The sequence below is a fragment of the Mya arenaria genome, chromosome 1 (genome assembly GCF_026914265.1).
Source record: "Mya arenaria isolate MELC-2E11 chromosome 1, ASM2691426v1".
NCBI lineage: Eukaryota > Metazoa > Mollusca > Bivalvia > Myida > Myidae > Mya > Mya arenaria.
This window is the reverse complement of record NC_069122.1, coordinates 16,938,676-16,952,846: the sequence shown is the minus strand read 5'-3', so window position 1 is coordinate 16,952,846 and position 14,171 is coordinate 16,938,676. Positions and strand designations below refer to the sequence as shown.

Sequence of the window (14,171 nt, the reverse complement as noted above, 5' to 3'; positions counted from 1 at the left end):
AGGTGTCTTTGGATAAGGTCATTTCCTAACGTCAACATGTTTTTGTAAAGCGTCTGTATTTTCTAAAATTATACTAAACAATGCGGATGCCACTAATCGGTTGTTAAATTTGCAATTTTGTTTGAATCACACTAAATATTTACATTGAATTGCGATAACCTTGTACATAAATGTTTGGCCATAACCTTTTCCCTTACCTGATGGTGAGCAGCCCGTTCAATTCCGGAGTTCGCGGTCACTGTTACAGCCTTCAAACTATCAAAAAATATTACCTAAAGCCTGTAACTACATAATACTCAAATATGTTAAAACTTTGTTCAAGTTGTAGTGTTCATACGTTCGATATATTTAATATTTTCAAATGGGTAAATAAAGTAATACAGTGAAATATATCATAAGTGCAGTTTCGATTCACAGGAGGCCAAAATATATTTTTTATTTATGGTTGTAATGTAATTAATCTTTTGAAGTTTCTTATAACTATTTCAAATGCGCACACTTTGATAATTGTTTATCTTTTTTAATCCCTGAAGCGTCTAAACTGTCCATTTTTCGTAAATGAAAACGAATGTTCTGTTTTAAGGAATATGTAAACAGTATCGAAATATCAAATTGACGTTTTTTTAATAAATCTTAACATGACATTAATCGCTGCAAAAGACAACTGTGTCTATATTTATCACATATGCTTTATGTGATTTATATAATTACGTTGTTACATACAAATTAAATTAATTTCAATATGCGCAATATGGATTGTCTCTTTCCTCTGAAACCTGCTCTTTAAACCCAAAGTAACAGATAATGGAATCGCTCTTTTACGGAGGTTCATTTAGCAAATCAGATTGCGTCTGAAATTGGCTTTCATGTTGTTCTACCATGTCAATAAACCTTTTGTAGTGAAATAAAGCCTTTGGATTGACATTCTGAGGATATTTCTTACTTGTTTTGCCACATGGGAACGAAAGTTATTTTTCTGTCAGATGGTCATTCGGATTACCCAAATCGATATAGTTTAATCTACTGACAGTCTTGTGGTTTGCAGCATGAATCTTAGTTAAGCCAATGCATTTTTTCCAATTTCCAAATTATTGTGTTTGCTTCACATAACCCGATGTCTCTGTTTATTAAGTTGACATCGTTGGTTTTACTCTGCGTTTGACAAGCCTCGGTAATTCGGGAAAAGAATTGCAGCTTTTTATCACACACATGTTCAAATTGTTTTCTCTTCAGTATATGGAGTTGATATGGAGTTGATTAAGCATTCTTGGCTTGGGAATAATGAATATTGTGTTGTCTGATTGGGTGGAACAGATTTCGAAGCTGTCAATAGAATGTGCAATGTTTTCGACAATTGATTTATGCCTTAGTCTTTTGTGATCAACATTTTCCAAAAAACAATTTATTATCAATTTAACAAATACAAATATCAAGTGATAAACCTTAACTACTTTCTAAATAATGCATTTATGGAAAATATCAACTACTGATTACAAGATTGTAATCGTGTATTTAATAGCTGAAAACTCACAAATATTAAATGAAAGTTGGGTCTTTAAAGACGGCGATCATCGATTTTCTCTGTAAAAGTATTCGGGGATATCACAAATGCCATTGACTCCATCTTGAAAACTAATAAGAAAGCGGTAAAATCCATATGGATGAAACAAGATAATGTCGAGTTCATCAATTAATTAAAACATGTTGCTTAACTGACAAACCGCAAGAGAGAGATATGTAATGCATGAACTGGAGACTTGTTCGGACTCGTTCGAATGAAACTCACTTGCACTCTCTCGAATATTCACAAATTAACAACGTGAATTCTTACTTCTTTATTGAAACTGCATGAAAACAAAAAAAACTATAACACATATTTAATACCGACGATCCTAGCGATGTTTCAATGTCTTTCTTTTTGCGTTGTACTTTTCGGGTGTGTAGTCGTTTTACTTTCGCTACCGGTTTGACATACATTATGCAATTTTCCGAACAAGATCGGAAGATTGCGTGCAATTTGAAGGAATATAATTTCGTGAGGTGATAATGCAGTGTTTTCAGCACCTTTCTCCAGATTAAACACGGTATCCCGAATAAGAAGCAGTGTTTTTGATATGTATTCATCCATTTCGGTAAATTTAAACAATTTTATTAATTGTGGTACTACTTTCTTTGAGTAAGAGTGCATCTTTATTATCTTTCTCAAAACCTGAAACTTTGAAGCTCAGTATAATGTAACATGGAAATCGCTTCATAGTCCTCAGAAATGTCTATGCTTTCCAGGTGTTCTGTAAAACTTCGCTTGAACTAGACGTCTTTTGTATATCATCGCTATCTGTGCTTTGATACATAACTGCAAATCGGTTAATTCATTTTAAATATCATCATCAACTTTGACCTCTTGATTAACAACACTGATGTCTAGCCGGCGCAATTCTTCAGCTGAATGTGTGTAACGCCGCCATAGAACCCGAACAATATCTTCGTTTCAACAAAGTGAACGACATGGACTTTTTAACAGATCCCGTTACCCTCCGTTTGACAAACACTGTCTTTTTCTCAAAATTATCCTTGCCCTGTGTACAATGAAAACAAACCACATCTTTTTCATGAATATTGCAACTATTTAAACGCATATGTGATTAACGTAATGAGACTATTTTGAACACACAATGTTGTTATAAGTTATTTCTGCCAAAATCTATATTTTCCTAACAAAAACAAACATTATATCTCCTGATCTATTTGCAGAACTGATTTTACGGATAACCTATCAATTCATTAATTTACGAGATAAAATTCCGCTTCATCAATAACATTCTTCTGAATCTTGCTCAGCACTATCTAGCAATATAAACAGAATGATATGCTCCAATCGGTAAGTACAAAAATACCGTTTTACAAGGTTATATTAAAGTGACACTCTTATTCAATATCAATACATACACCTGTATAACAAACATATATTTTGACTGAAAAACCTTTAGCTACTTACTAAATAATGCATTTATGGAAAATATTTATAACTGATAACAAGATTGTAAGCGTGTATTAATAGCTGAAATCGCTTAAATTTGAAATGATTGGTGAATGACAAGATTAACTATGATCTACTATAATCTCAAAGGTAGACATACTGTGTTTTATGCACATTTCTTGCTAATTAACAAAGGGATCCTTCATTAGAACCATTGTTTTCGACATTCATTCATCCTTTTTGGAATAATAAAACAATATTATTAATTGTGGTAAATCTTATGTTGGAGTAAGAGTGCATCTTTAAACAACTATTATTTAATGAAATTTTCATGTTGTGTGTTCTACAATTTTACTGTCAGTATTTACAAGCATACCTTTACATAATGCTATAATTGAATATAAAGCAATAAGAACATTGAATTTGATGGCTACAAACAGGAGATGCTATGCCATTTCATTTAAGAAGGAACCGCCAATATGATAATGTATTTCTCTAATTAATTCAATAATTTATATTACATGCGATTCCTTTAAAATTTAAAAAAAAACACTTTCTAAACCCTTCCCTACTACATTTAATTTAAAGTAAGAACATATTGTGTAAAAGATAATTCGTTCATTTACAAGGGCGGAGCTAGCTAGCCAATCTAAATCATTAAGATGCTACACATTGGCTCGGTTGTTCAAAACTCTCGTTAGCGTTAACGTTAACTAACGACATCAGCGTTATCCTGTTGTTCAAAAACCTATCGGCGTAAGCGTTAGCTAACACTGATGGAACGCTTACGTGTTGGCGTTAACATCAGCGTTAGGCTCACTTCCTGTTTGTATTTCCATAATCCTTTACAATTTCTGTAGTCTGATGTGGTGAAAATACAATTAAGCTTACACCTTCCACTTGAAGGGTTAATCCACTTAAAATGTTAAACTTTCATAACTTAGTCACAGGCAGTGATGTTTTTCATTATTCATTTTATCACTTTGCTCAAGTTTAGTCTGTGGTTTAGTCAAGATTAATTAAAACATGATATATATACACATGTATATCTATGTATACCAAAATTATACAGCTACTTCTAAAATTCCGTTGTTGTTTTCTTCATGAATGTCAAGGCCATGTTTAAACCACTACGAAAAACTTGATTTGCGGTTACATTATACTAAATATTCATGTTTACTGAATTACTTGCCCTGAACTAGGATATCAGTTGAGCTTTTTTAATACCGTTCAATTTTTGAAAAAAATATATATTACTACTAGTATAAGAATCATGTTAACTCTATATCCACTTATCAAATGTAAAGTGGATTGATGCTTTAATTCAATCTGCGTGATAAGCATAAACACTTAAATAGTGTTCGATTATATAGACCAAACAGGGGATATACAGTGCTTAAGACCAAACTTGTGCACCCATGTGCAATATTTATGCCACAAAGGGCAGCTTTAAAAACTTAATTTGTAAAATATGTCTGCATTGGAGCACAAACATGCTTTACTTATATAAACAGAACATGATATAAAATTGGGGATCACCGGATCACAACAGAAATGGAAAATATTAGGCTTTAAACAGGTATGGAGAATTTTAACTGGAACCTCCTCAAATTCAATTTTGCAATACTTTAGTGTTGAATTTTCACAATTATGCTTTTCAAAACTGGTGATTGTAATGCAATATTTAAGCTTATTTGTATTGTGAGATAAACAGTTAACCTGTTAATTGAAGTGAAACAGGTTGATCCATAAAAGAGGCGATTTGGTTTATACTAATTTTTTTTAGCTCGATTGTGACGAAAGCTGATAGCTTATAGAATCACTCTCGAGTCCGTTTCCTGGGCAGAAACCATTACTGTGTCCTTTTTTTGAGAAGCTATGAGAAAGTACCCCTGGTGGGGATCGAACCCACAACCTCTTGGGTGAGAGGCGGACACCTATACCACTAGACCACTCTCACCCTCGAAAAGAGGCGATTTATCAGTGGGGTGAGGCGTCCGACCGTTTTTGATTTACCGACTTATCTGTGTCGTAATTTCAAGCGTTCAGATGATGTAAACAGTGGAAGAAAATATTATTTAATTAAATAAATTGGATTTAAAACTGAACCTGTAGTGGCTTCCTCCACTTATGGTAAACTACCGATATGGAAATAGGAAAGTGAGTTGGTCTACCACACTTGTCACATGGACAGTGCATTTGTGGACGCCCAATCTGTCATCATGGAGATATTTCACCTCAGTGTCATTAATGCAGGCAAATATTCGGCAATTATTTGGTAACCATATTCATTTTATAGCCTGTTTACAATTACTGGTTCAGTTAGTACTGTAAATAAACGTGTAGGTAACATAGAAACAGGTACTTAAAAACACTGCGCTTATTGTATCGAATATTTCGACAGGTGGTTGGTGATTCAACTTGCAGTGACCAGTTAAGAGGATAGTATCAAATGTCAGGGACAGTATAGACGACATATCTAATCAATTCACCACCTCAGAGCCAAACACGCTTGCTCCCGGACTGACACTGCTTCTGACCATTATGTCTTACGTTGAAAGTCTTGGGCACGCAGCTGTACTGTTGATTCATTGATATAAAAACAGTAGCGGCATCCCAATTCTAAGTCATCATTTTTCATTTGGATCGAAAGAAATAATTTAATACTCTCTTTTCTTCTGTTGTTGAGAAAAGCACCAACTGAGTCAGCCATTTTTAACGTCAACTGACTATTTAACGTTGACTTTAGAGTTAGAGGAGTCGTTAAGTTAACGCCTACTTTATCGCCGGCAGCGTAAGTGTTAAGTTTGAACAACTCATTTTTGTCAACGTTAAAGTTAACATTAATTTTAACGTTGACAGCGTAACATTTAACGATGATAGTTAACGTTAATTCCTTAACGAGAGTTTTGAAAAACCGGGCCGTAATGTTTTAACTGACTGATTAAAACATTTGTTCTGCTGGTAGGGAACCCAATTATGACGCCATGAATGTCAAGTTGTAAAACTGCAAGCCTGCATGATTAAGTTTAGTACTTATTGGGGATCGCGAGAAAATTTCTGCTTCTGGAAATGAAACCTATAACCTTATTATCTTTACATGCCGGTAAATATGTGGTGCGGTGTCTAAGCCTTTCGTGACACCATCCTCACCAAAATGTTCCCCTTGCAAGCGATCACGTCAAGGTAAAGAGGTTAAGTGTGTCCGGGCATTTGAATGTCTGTACAATGTTCGCCTCTTGGGGTAGTGTGCGTGCGGTATGAATTACTGCGACGTAGTGGTTTATGATCTTACTTCTTAGATGGGACCACCGCGTCTTTTGTCAATCTTTGGTGACAAAATGACCTTGAAGAAAGACACTGCATCTTGAGCAGTATGAATTACACCGACGTAGTAGTTTATACTGCAGTTTATGTGACTGGTAATCTCCAAACCATCGCCTCTTTTACCATGCAGCAAATATACAAAATGACATTAAAAAAGACTGCAACTTTAGTAACTCTAGATACATTTTGTAATTGAGCAGTACGTATGACGCTGAAGTAATGGTTAAGATGGCAGTGTCGGAGATGGATGCTCTTGAGACCACCGCATATGTTGCCACGCATCAGATACATAATCACACTGAAATACAAGACTGTTGTAACGATAAGTTAATTACGTACACGAGTAGTATAAATTACGCCTACGTAGTGGTTTATAATACATCTTCCTAGATGGTTGCTCTCGAAACCAAAGCGTCTTTTGCCATGCATCAGGGACGAAATGACACTGACAAATAGGCACCGCTACTTTTTTGCCAAGCTGCAAAGAATTAATGGCATTCATATTTGTCAAAATGTCACCGCAATTCAAGAAATACCATCACCTTTTTTATCACAATAGATGGGCTGCAAACATAAAAGCAAGTTAGATTGCATGATCCCTGATGTTCAAATTGTACAAAAAGTTATTAAGAATGGCACATGTTTTTGTCGATATTACAGGAATATCCAGTGTTGCTTCTTTTATAAAGAGGAAGCATGTTCTATCTAAGCGGATTCTACTGAGATCAATACCGGTTTGTGAAGTGCTGTAGAGTTTTCCCGCCGTGGTAGCGCTGTTATATCAGCCTTACTCAAAATAGATTTTCATCGAATCACGAGCAGTCAATATACGGAGTAGATTGTGACTGGTGTGAAACATTTGGTGGAGTATCTTGGAACGATGAGAAAGATAGGAGTTAATGACTGGCCGTGAGAGGAATATAGCATAATAAATGCAACGGATATGTGAACCATTGTTAGATTTTTTACATTGCAAGAAGTTCTTTTCAAAAAAAAGAAACACGCCGTTTTAAGTGGATAAATTACGTCATAAGTCTTCCTGAAAGTGGATATTTGATTGTGAGTACTTTTTGTCGTTTATATTTAACACAGTTTCGACATCGCTCTTTATTTTAAAGAGTAATATGTCAACCAAATAGCCTTACAATGTTAAATAAGATAAAAACTTTTCTGCATAAAACAGTGACGACTTTGTTGTCAAGGAGGTTCATATGATATTTCCGCAGATGAGTTTTGTTTGATAAAACGTTTGCAAATACCAAAGCAGCACCAGAAGTAAAAGCAATTACGCTGCAATATGATCTATGGAAGTTCACTTTCCGTATAGTCGCGTTCAAAAAGCCTTTTTGTTTTAGCAGAAAAACATCACAACACAAAAAATCAGTTGCCAGTACAATGCGGTTTTAATGTAAACAAATGAATGCATTGATGGATCTTTTCAGACTTTGATTAAGGTTTTTAATAAACCGATGTAAACTGATTTGGCACAATCGTCTAAGATAGTTATTACTCATTGAGTCCAAACAATTTGGACGTGAAGATAAGCTTACAAAACAGCTTAAGACAAACATTCGGTGCAATGCATTAATTGTTTGTGAATATTAAAGAAGTCCCTTTATAAATTGCAGTTAAACATAGAATTTCTTTGATTGATTATCAGTAACAGGCAATTGTTAGTTCGGAAAATTAGGGGCTTTATGTTCCTCGTATTTCCTTGGAATTTATTATAAGATGGAAAGCATATAAACGTGGATTAAGTGAGCTTTACGTTTAGCTGTTTAACAAAATGAAACAAATATATTAAGAATAGTCTATTCATGAACATAGTATCATTCAAAATGTTATTTTTGAGCTTCCAAATGAATAGGCAGACAAGATGGCGATACAATTTTTACCTATTTAAAGCAGTAAAAGTATTTGATACCAACCAGCAATATCTGTATCGTGTCGGTTGTTTTTGCGGTAAACTAATTTGAAAAGATGAATTTCAAATTGAAACAAAATATGAAACATGAAACAATTTATTCAAACAAGTTACTGCTGTAGAATCCATAAAATATGCAAAAGCGTTTCAAAGCGACGTCACCGCTCGAGTTATGTTAAGTCAAAGGTCAATGAACATATGCGTAATATCACTTGCAACATGTGAATCAAATTGCAATGGGATATTTTAATTATGACCAATTTTGCATTTTTGAACTCCGACGACGCCGCTAACGACGACAACAATTACATACTAGATGATGACAAAGCTCTGATAGTTTTCTATGGTTTCTAGTACTTAATATTTAAATAATATATTTCCCTATCTAATGACATTAAAGGTTATTTCTACCAACATGCTAGGTGCTCAGTCCGTTGTACTGTTTTTCGATGAGTTGACAAAGATAATAAAGAAATACTAAGTTTATGACGACATTTTTATCATGTATTTAACATCTTAGATATTGAAATAGAAACATTAATTTTAGAAGATTTGAAGAAGTAATGATGAAATCTCTTTTTAGAATAAACTTTCAGTAATACTTTCATAACCTTTCCTGGAGTAAAAAAAAACATCAAGTTATCTTAATGTTTTTGATGGAGTAGGGTTTTTTAAGCATCTAAATAAAAAATATTAACCCTTTACATTCATAACATAATTATATCATGATTTACGAGTATCATTTATCAAACAATATTACTGGCACGTTCGAGGCCTCCAAAAATCATCGAACTGATCTCGAATAAAAGTAGATATAATATGGACATTTGGTGTAGCTTTCAAAAGTTATGAAAGGAATCAAAATGGATACGAATATTTTTCGCTAATGAAATAACTTGTTGTAATTAGTTATACTATTAATAATGCGGATGTTGACTTTAGGCAACCATATACTCTTTATTTCCTCTGATCGAGATACAAACATAAATAGCATAATAAATGCATGCGCTAACAAATAAAAGAAAAGATGTTATGATAAAAGCATGTGCAAATAAACAAATGATCAGATATAAATTTGCAAACAGAATGATAATACAATGACATATTATATGCATTTGTAAAGAATGCTTAAAAAAAGAGAAAAAAGGTATTTGCAAACAAGCAAATATTTAAGGTTGTCAAGATAAATGAATGTGAAAATGACGACATATTGATAAGGTGTTTCAACATGATTGCAAATGAAAGGAGGAGACAAAATAACGTGTACGATCTTAACACAACTTATGAATTGAAATTATCTTAAAAGCAAGCATTATATTATATCAGACATGCAATGAGTGAAATATCATTATCGGACAAAAAAGAGTATTCGTCAATCGAATTTCTCCATTAACTTATGTTTAATTGAAATTAAAATGTAATTTTAAAATAGTGAAGTTTTTGTAGACAAAGTGTATTGCTATTCTCAAGAAATGTGTGTGTACATTCTTACCTATGAAAGTTAAAGAGTTTCCTAATCATATATTGCAGCTAAGCCTCCTCATGAGCAAACGAAACCATCGAGCATATGTCGTTAGGAAAGTATTCTAGAATCGTATTTTCCACGTGTATACGTTTGATTTATTACACATTATATGATATCGTCCATCGAAGTATTGCGTTTGTAATAAATGTATGGGTAAAATAGTTTTGATTTATTACACGATATAATTAGCCATATACGAATATATGAGACGTTTCGCAATTATTGTGTTTAAGTTATGCTTTTAACTGAAACGTATCCAAAAATATTTTGCATAGGCAAAATTACCATTCCTGAAAATTGTTGTGCCAGTTGTTTCTTTTTATAATCCTGTAGAAATATCAAACACATGCACTATATGGGCTATACGCTTATATTTAAATATAAACAAAATATTCCTGCTCTTGCTGTTCTTCATTTTCACAGGTTATAGTTGAGGAGAGCATGCACTACAAAGACCTCATTTCTAAATGAAAATTCAACCTGTCTCTTTTTTATTTTCAGATTACCGCAAGGAAAGTGAAAACGACATCAACTCGTTTATCTGTTTAAAAGGACTTGACGATATCTTCCTTGTAAAAGGACTTGACGATATTTTCCTTGTAGTGAATTACAGATGACCTGAAACTTCTGAATTACGGGAAAGAAAATAAATCATAACCGTTCCTCCCCTTGTTGTCATTTAGAAAGTACAGATCAACCTCGGCGATACATGATAAAAACATGTTAAAAACGGGCGCTGATAATAGGGATAACCGTTAATTATTTTGAGGCAAAAGACGTCGGAAAGCTTAGGAAAGCAAGTACAAACATTACCAAACAAAGCCACATGTACAATTCATTCGAGTGATGAAAAAAGAAAACGTCTTTGTAGTACTACAGAAACATATATTAGTTGTCAGTTCACAGAAGATTACGCGCTACATCGGATATTTCCTTGGAATATTCCTATTTGCTTGATTCAAATTTAACACAGTTTACGACAGCACATCAAAGGAAGAATATGTCGTGGCTGAATTTTGCTTGTCACAAGTAATTGCAGTTTCGTATATGTATGTTTGAAGACTAAAAATATCCCAAAGAACTAGACTTGAATAACTTTTTGAAATAATTGTGTATGAAGTACGACGGAGAATATTTTGCCCTGATAATTCAACGAAAAGGATAATTACATCATTTGTAAATATACTGTCTACAATTTGAAAATCGAACGATTATCCGTAACATTAAAAACTCTAGAATGTGTTACTGCTCAGTTGATTAATAATTGAGTCGCTTTTAGATATTTACCTAAGGTTTTCTTTACACCACTGCAAGCAGACAAATGGTATTGAACATGGAAACGTCAACTTTGTTCGAAGACAGCTTCGTGGAAACATTTGATGTTTTATCATCTACATCCTCGTCAATTCAAGTGGGTTGGAAACTGAGAGCGGCAAACATACCTCTAGTGCAGCAATTTCAGGTGCATTATCAAATGGTTGCAAGCAAATATATACAATACGGACCATTGCTTCACTCAAAAGAACGTGAATACGAAGTAGGTAATTTAGTAGCAGACACATACTATAAAGTATGCCTTGTTGTGTACAGAAGCAATACAACGGATTATCGGGAATGTACGGATGCCTCAACAACAAACTGGCAACTGCCTGTTTCAGTTGGAAGCAGCATAGGGGCTGTGTTGGCCCTTTCAGTTATTGTACTTATCGTCTTATTATCAAGGTGCAAAGTTCCTCTTCGATACAGAGGTAAGAAATCGAAAAGCTCAACCAGATATGACACAATTTCATCGATGTACCATGATGATCAGTTCGAGTTTAGTGAAACTGTCACACATGGCAATGACGACGACTTTGTGTCTGAATATGACGACGAAGCTTTCTACGAAGTTCCTCTGCATGATCCTACGCGGTCAACGCGAACTGTAAAGCCTGACAAATCAGCGATACAAAACGGCCAATGTCGTTGCCATGTGCATCCTCACGGCCAGGCTAACAGTCAACACAGAAATTCATTGGGACGGATAAACTGCTCACAACCCCATCATCATACTCGACAGTTCCGCGCATACTCTATACAAGCAGATGGTAGTGTTTGCTTTTTTAATCAACCATGTTCACCTTTAGCGAAAGATCCGAAAAGATCGCCGTTTATGAGACAGGACTCAACACCAGAAGAAACTCTCTACCCTACAGACTATGCGCATACGCCCAATACACCCTTCACTCGTTCGGTGTCGTTAAAGGACTATCCACCAACACGGTCAGATATTGCAAACCCTGAACGAAATGTAAGCTCACCACCCGCTCAGTCTTTTACTTTCATCGACGAGATTCTAGAAGTTTCATCATCGAAAACGTCTTCAAAGTCTAACATATCTGCAGAAGCGTCAGCAACTACACCAACTACAGCTGTTAAACGTTTGCTGATAACTGATATTGACTTTGATGATGCCGATATGAGTAAGTACGGTGCTTCGGGTGGAGTGCCAAAATCTAATGTTTCTGGCAAAACGATAGAAATGACATCAACGAAAAGAATGATAGCACTGCCTGAAAGTGTTTCGTTTGACGAGCACACAGTTTAATAGTGATGCAGTAAAGGAGACATAGTGTGTCATGACGTACACATGATATGTTATAGGCATCCACATTTTATTGTAAATGACCATATGAATCTAAGTGCAAACAAACAGTTTTAGTATTGGTCATGACCAGATACAATATTTGTAAAAGTTGCAATGGTTTTACTAATTGAATACAATATATTTTTCAACACATAGCTTTAGTAACTGTATCTATTCAACAACTCCTTAATAGACTTACAAATAACAATTTCTGTCATTAATATTATAAGGAAACCACTTGGCAATTACATATAGTTTGATAGGGTAAAAAAACAGAATTCTCAAGGACTTAATAATGAAAGCAAACTAAACATTTTAAAGGTCATAATCAAATTAGATGATACTATAAACATTCAGTAAATTATCATAGTTTAATGAATTCAAATACTAGGAAAGTATTTGAAATTTCAGGTAGTTTAAGTCCGGCATGTTATCCCGTATTTAGCGTGCGTTTTCATTGTTTTAAATATGTTTGCCAACGAAAATAAGTTTCATAAAGCTTGATACTTTAACATTGCATAGAACTTAGTTTTATAAAAAATAACATATTTATTTCTATGTCTAAATTATTTTATTTGGACAACCTTTAACACGAAAATAATTTGCCTCGTACACTTCCAGCAAAACATCATTAACTTGCTTCGATTTTAACTTATATAACATAATGCAATGTTGGAAAATATTTTTGTACGTTGTATGCAGTTTTACAAACCACTACACCATATATTTCCGAGTACATTTTATAAGTGTTTTGTTAAATAAATACATTCCTTTTACTTTTATGTTGTATTAATTTTAAACCCCTTTGAGTTTGAGTTTTGGCCAACGTCTTCGGTTTTGTACGAAAAATCGTCAATACCTAACAGAAGAAAATTACTGATCATTTTTTTCCTTTCAATCACAAAATGCAGCCTTCGATGAAAACATACGCTGTCCTTAGCCTTACAATTGATGTTAAATGTGCGTGCACCTTTTGTTTTACTTCCTTTAAAATACCTTATCGTTAATATAACACTCAGCCGGAAAGAAAATTTATTGATTCGTCTTCTGAGAAACATTAATCTCAATAACGCTAGTATCTCATATAACGGACATGCAATGGCTATTGAAGTAGGATGAAATATCATAATCAAGATAAAAGGCACCTCAAATACAAGCACTAACATTATTTCCAATTATAATTCCGGTTGAACGGCTGATTTAAAGAATTCGAAGTAGTATAATATAGCTGTTTTAAGTACAATCACTTAACAATTAAGTAGATAGCTAGAAAGCGCATTCGATTCTCACAATACTCGACACTGAAGTTCACACAATGTTACAGTCACTGATTCCACATCAAATCTCACATTTCTGGTTGATTTTACAACATTTATGGTGCTCCAAATTACGGAGGTAATGTTCTTGTGCACATTCATCAAAATCCATGCTGTTATCGACCAGCTGCAAAGCGAATTCCCACTATTGAAAACGACTGTGACGCTGACTCATGTTCTTTTTAAATTTCAACCGCCAAATGACATGTACACACTCGCGTGATTACTAATGACGTCACACAGTTATGGCATTGCTCTTTTATTGATTTACTTGATTTGAATGGATTGAAATATGGTTTTTTTTGTCGTTTTAAGTAAATCCTTCGAAAATCGGTTGATAATTGAGACCTGATTTGTTGTTTCTTTGTGTCGGGCTATTTTCCTTTCTGTGGATGTAGCATCCTTATAACACACAATGCAAAAACTTCGCACTATGAAAATATAAGTGTATTAAAGAAACTTTGGCCCTAATTTCG

At 34.0% G+C, this 14,171-nt stretch overlaps 1 protein-coding gene across 1 annotated transcript; it reads left to right on the top strand.

The window, feature by feature from the left end:
• Positions 1-6,898: 6,898 nt before the first annotated feature.
• Positions 6,899-13,155, top strand: LOC128236735 (uncharacterized). Its single transcript, XM_052951820.1, has 2 exons — positions 6,899-7,363; positions 10,255-13,155. Exon 2 carries the CDS (start codon positions 11,075-11,077, stop codon positions 12,338-12,340), a length of 1,266 nt encoding a protein of 421 aa, XP_052807780.1. The 5' UTR covers positions 6,899-7,363; positions 10,255-11,074; the 3' UTR covers positions 12,341-13,155.
• Positions 13,156-14,171: the final 1,016 nt, after the last annotated feature.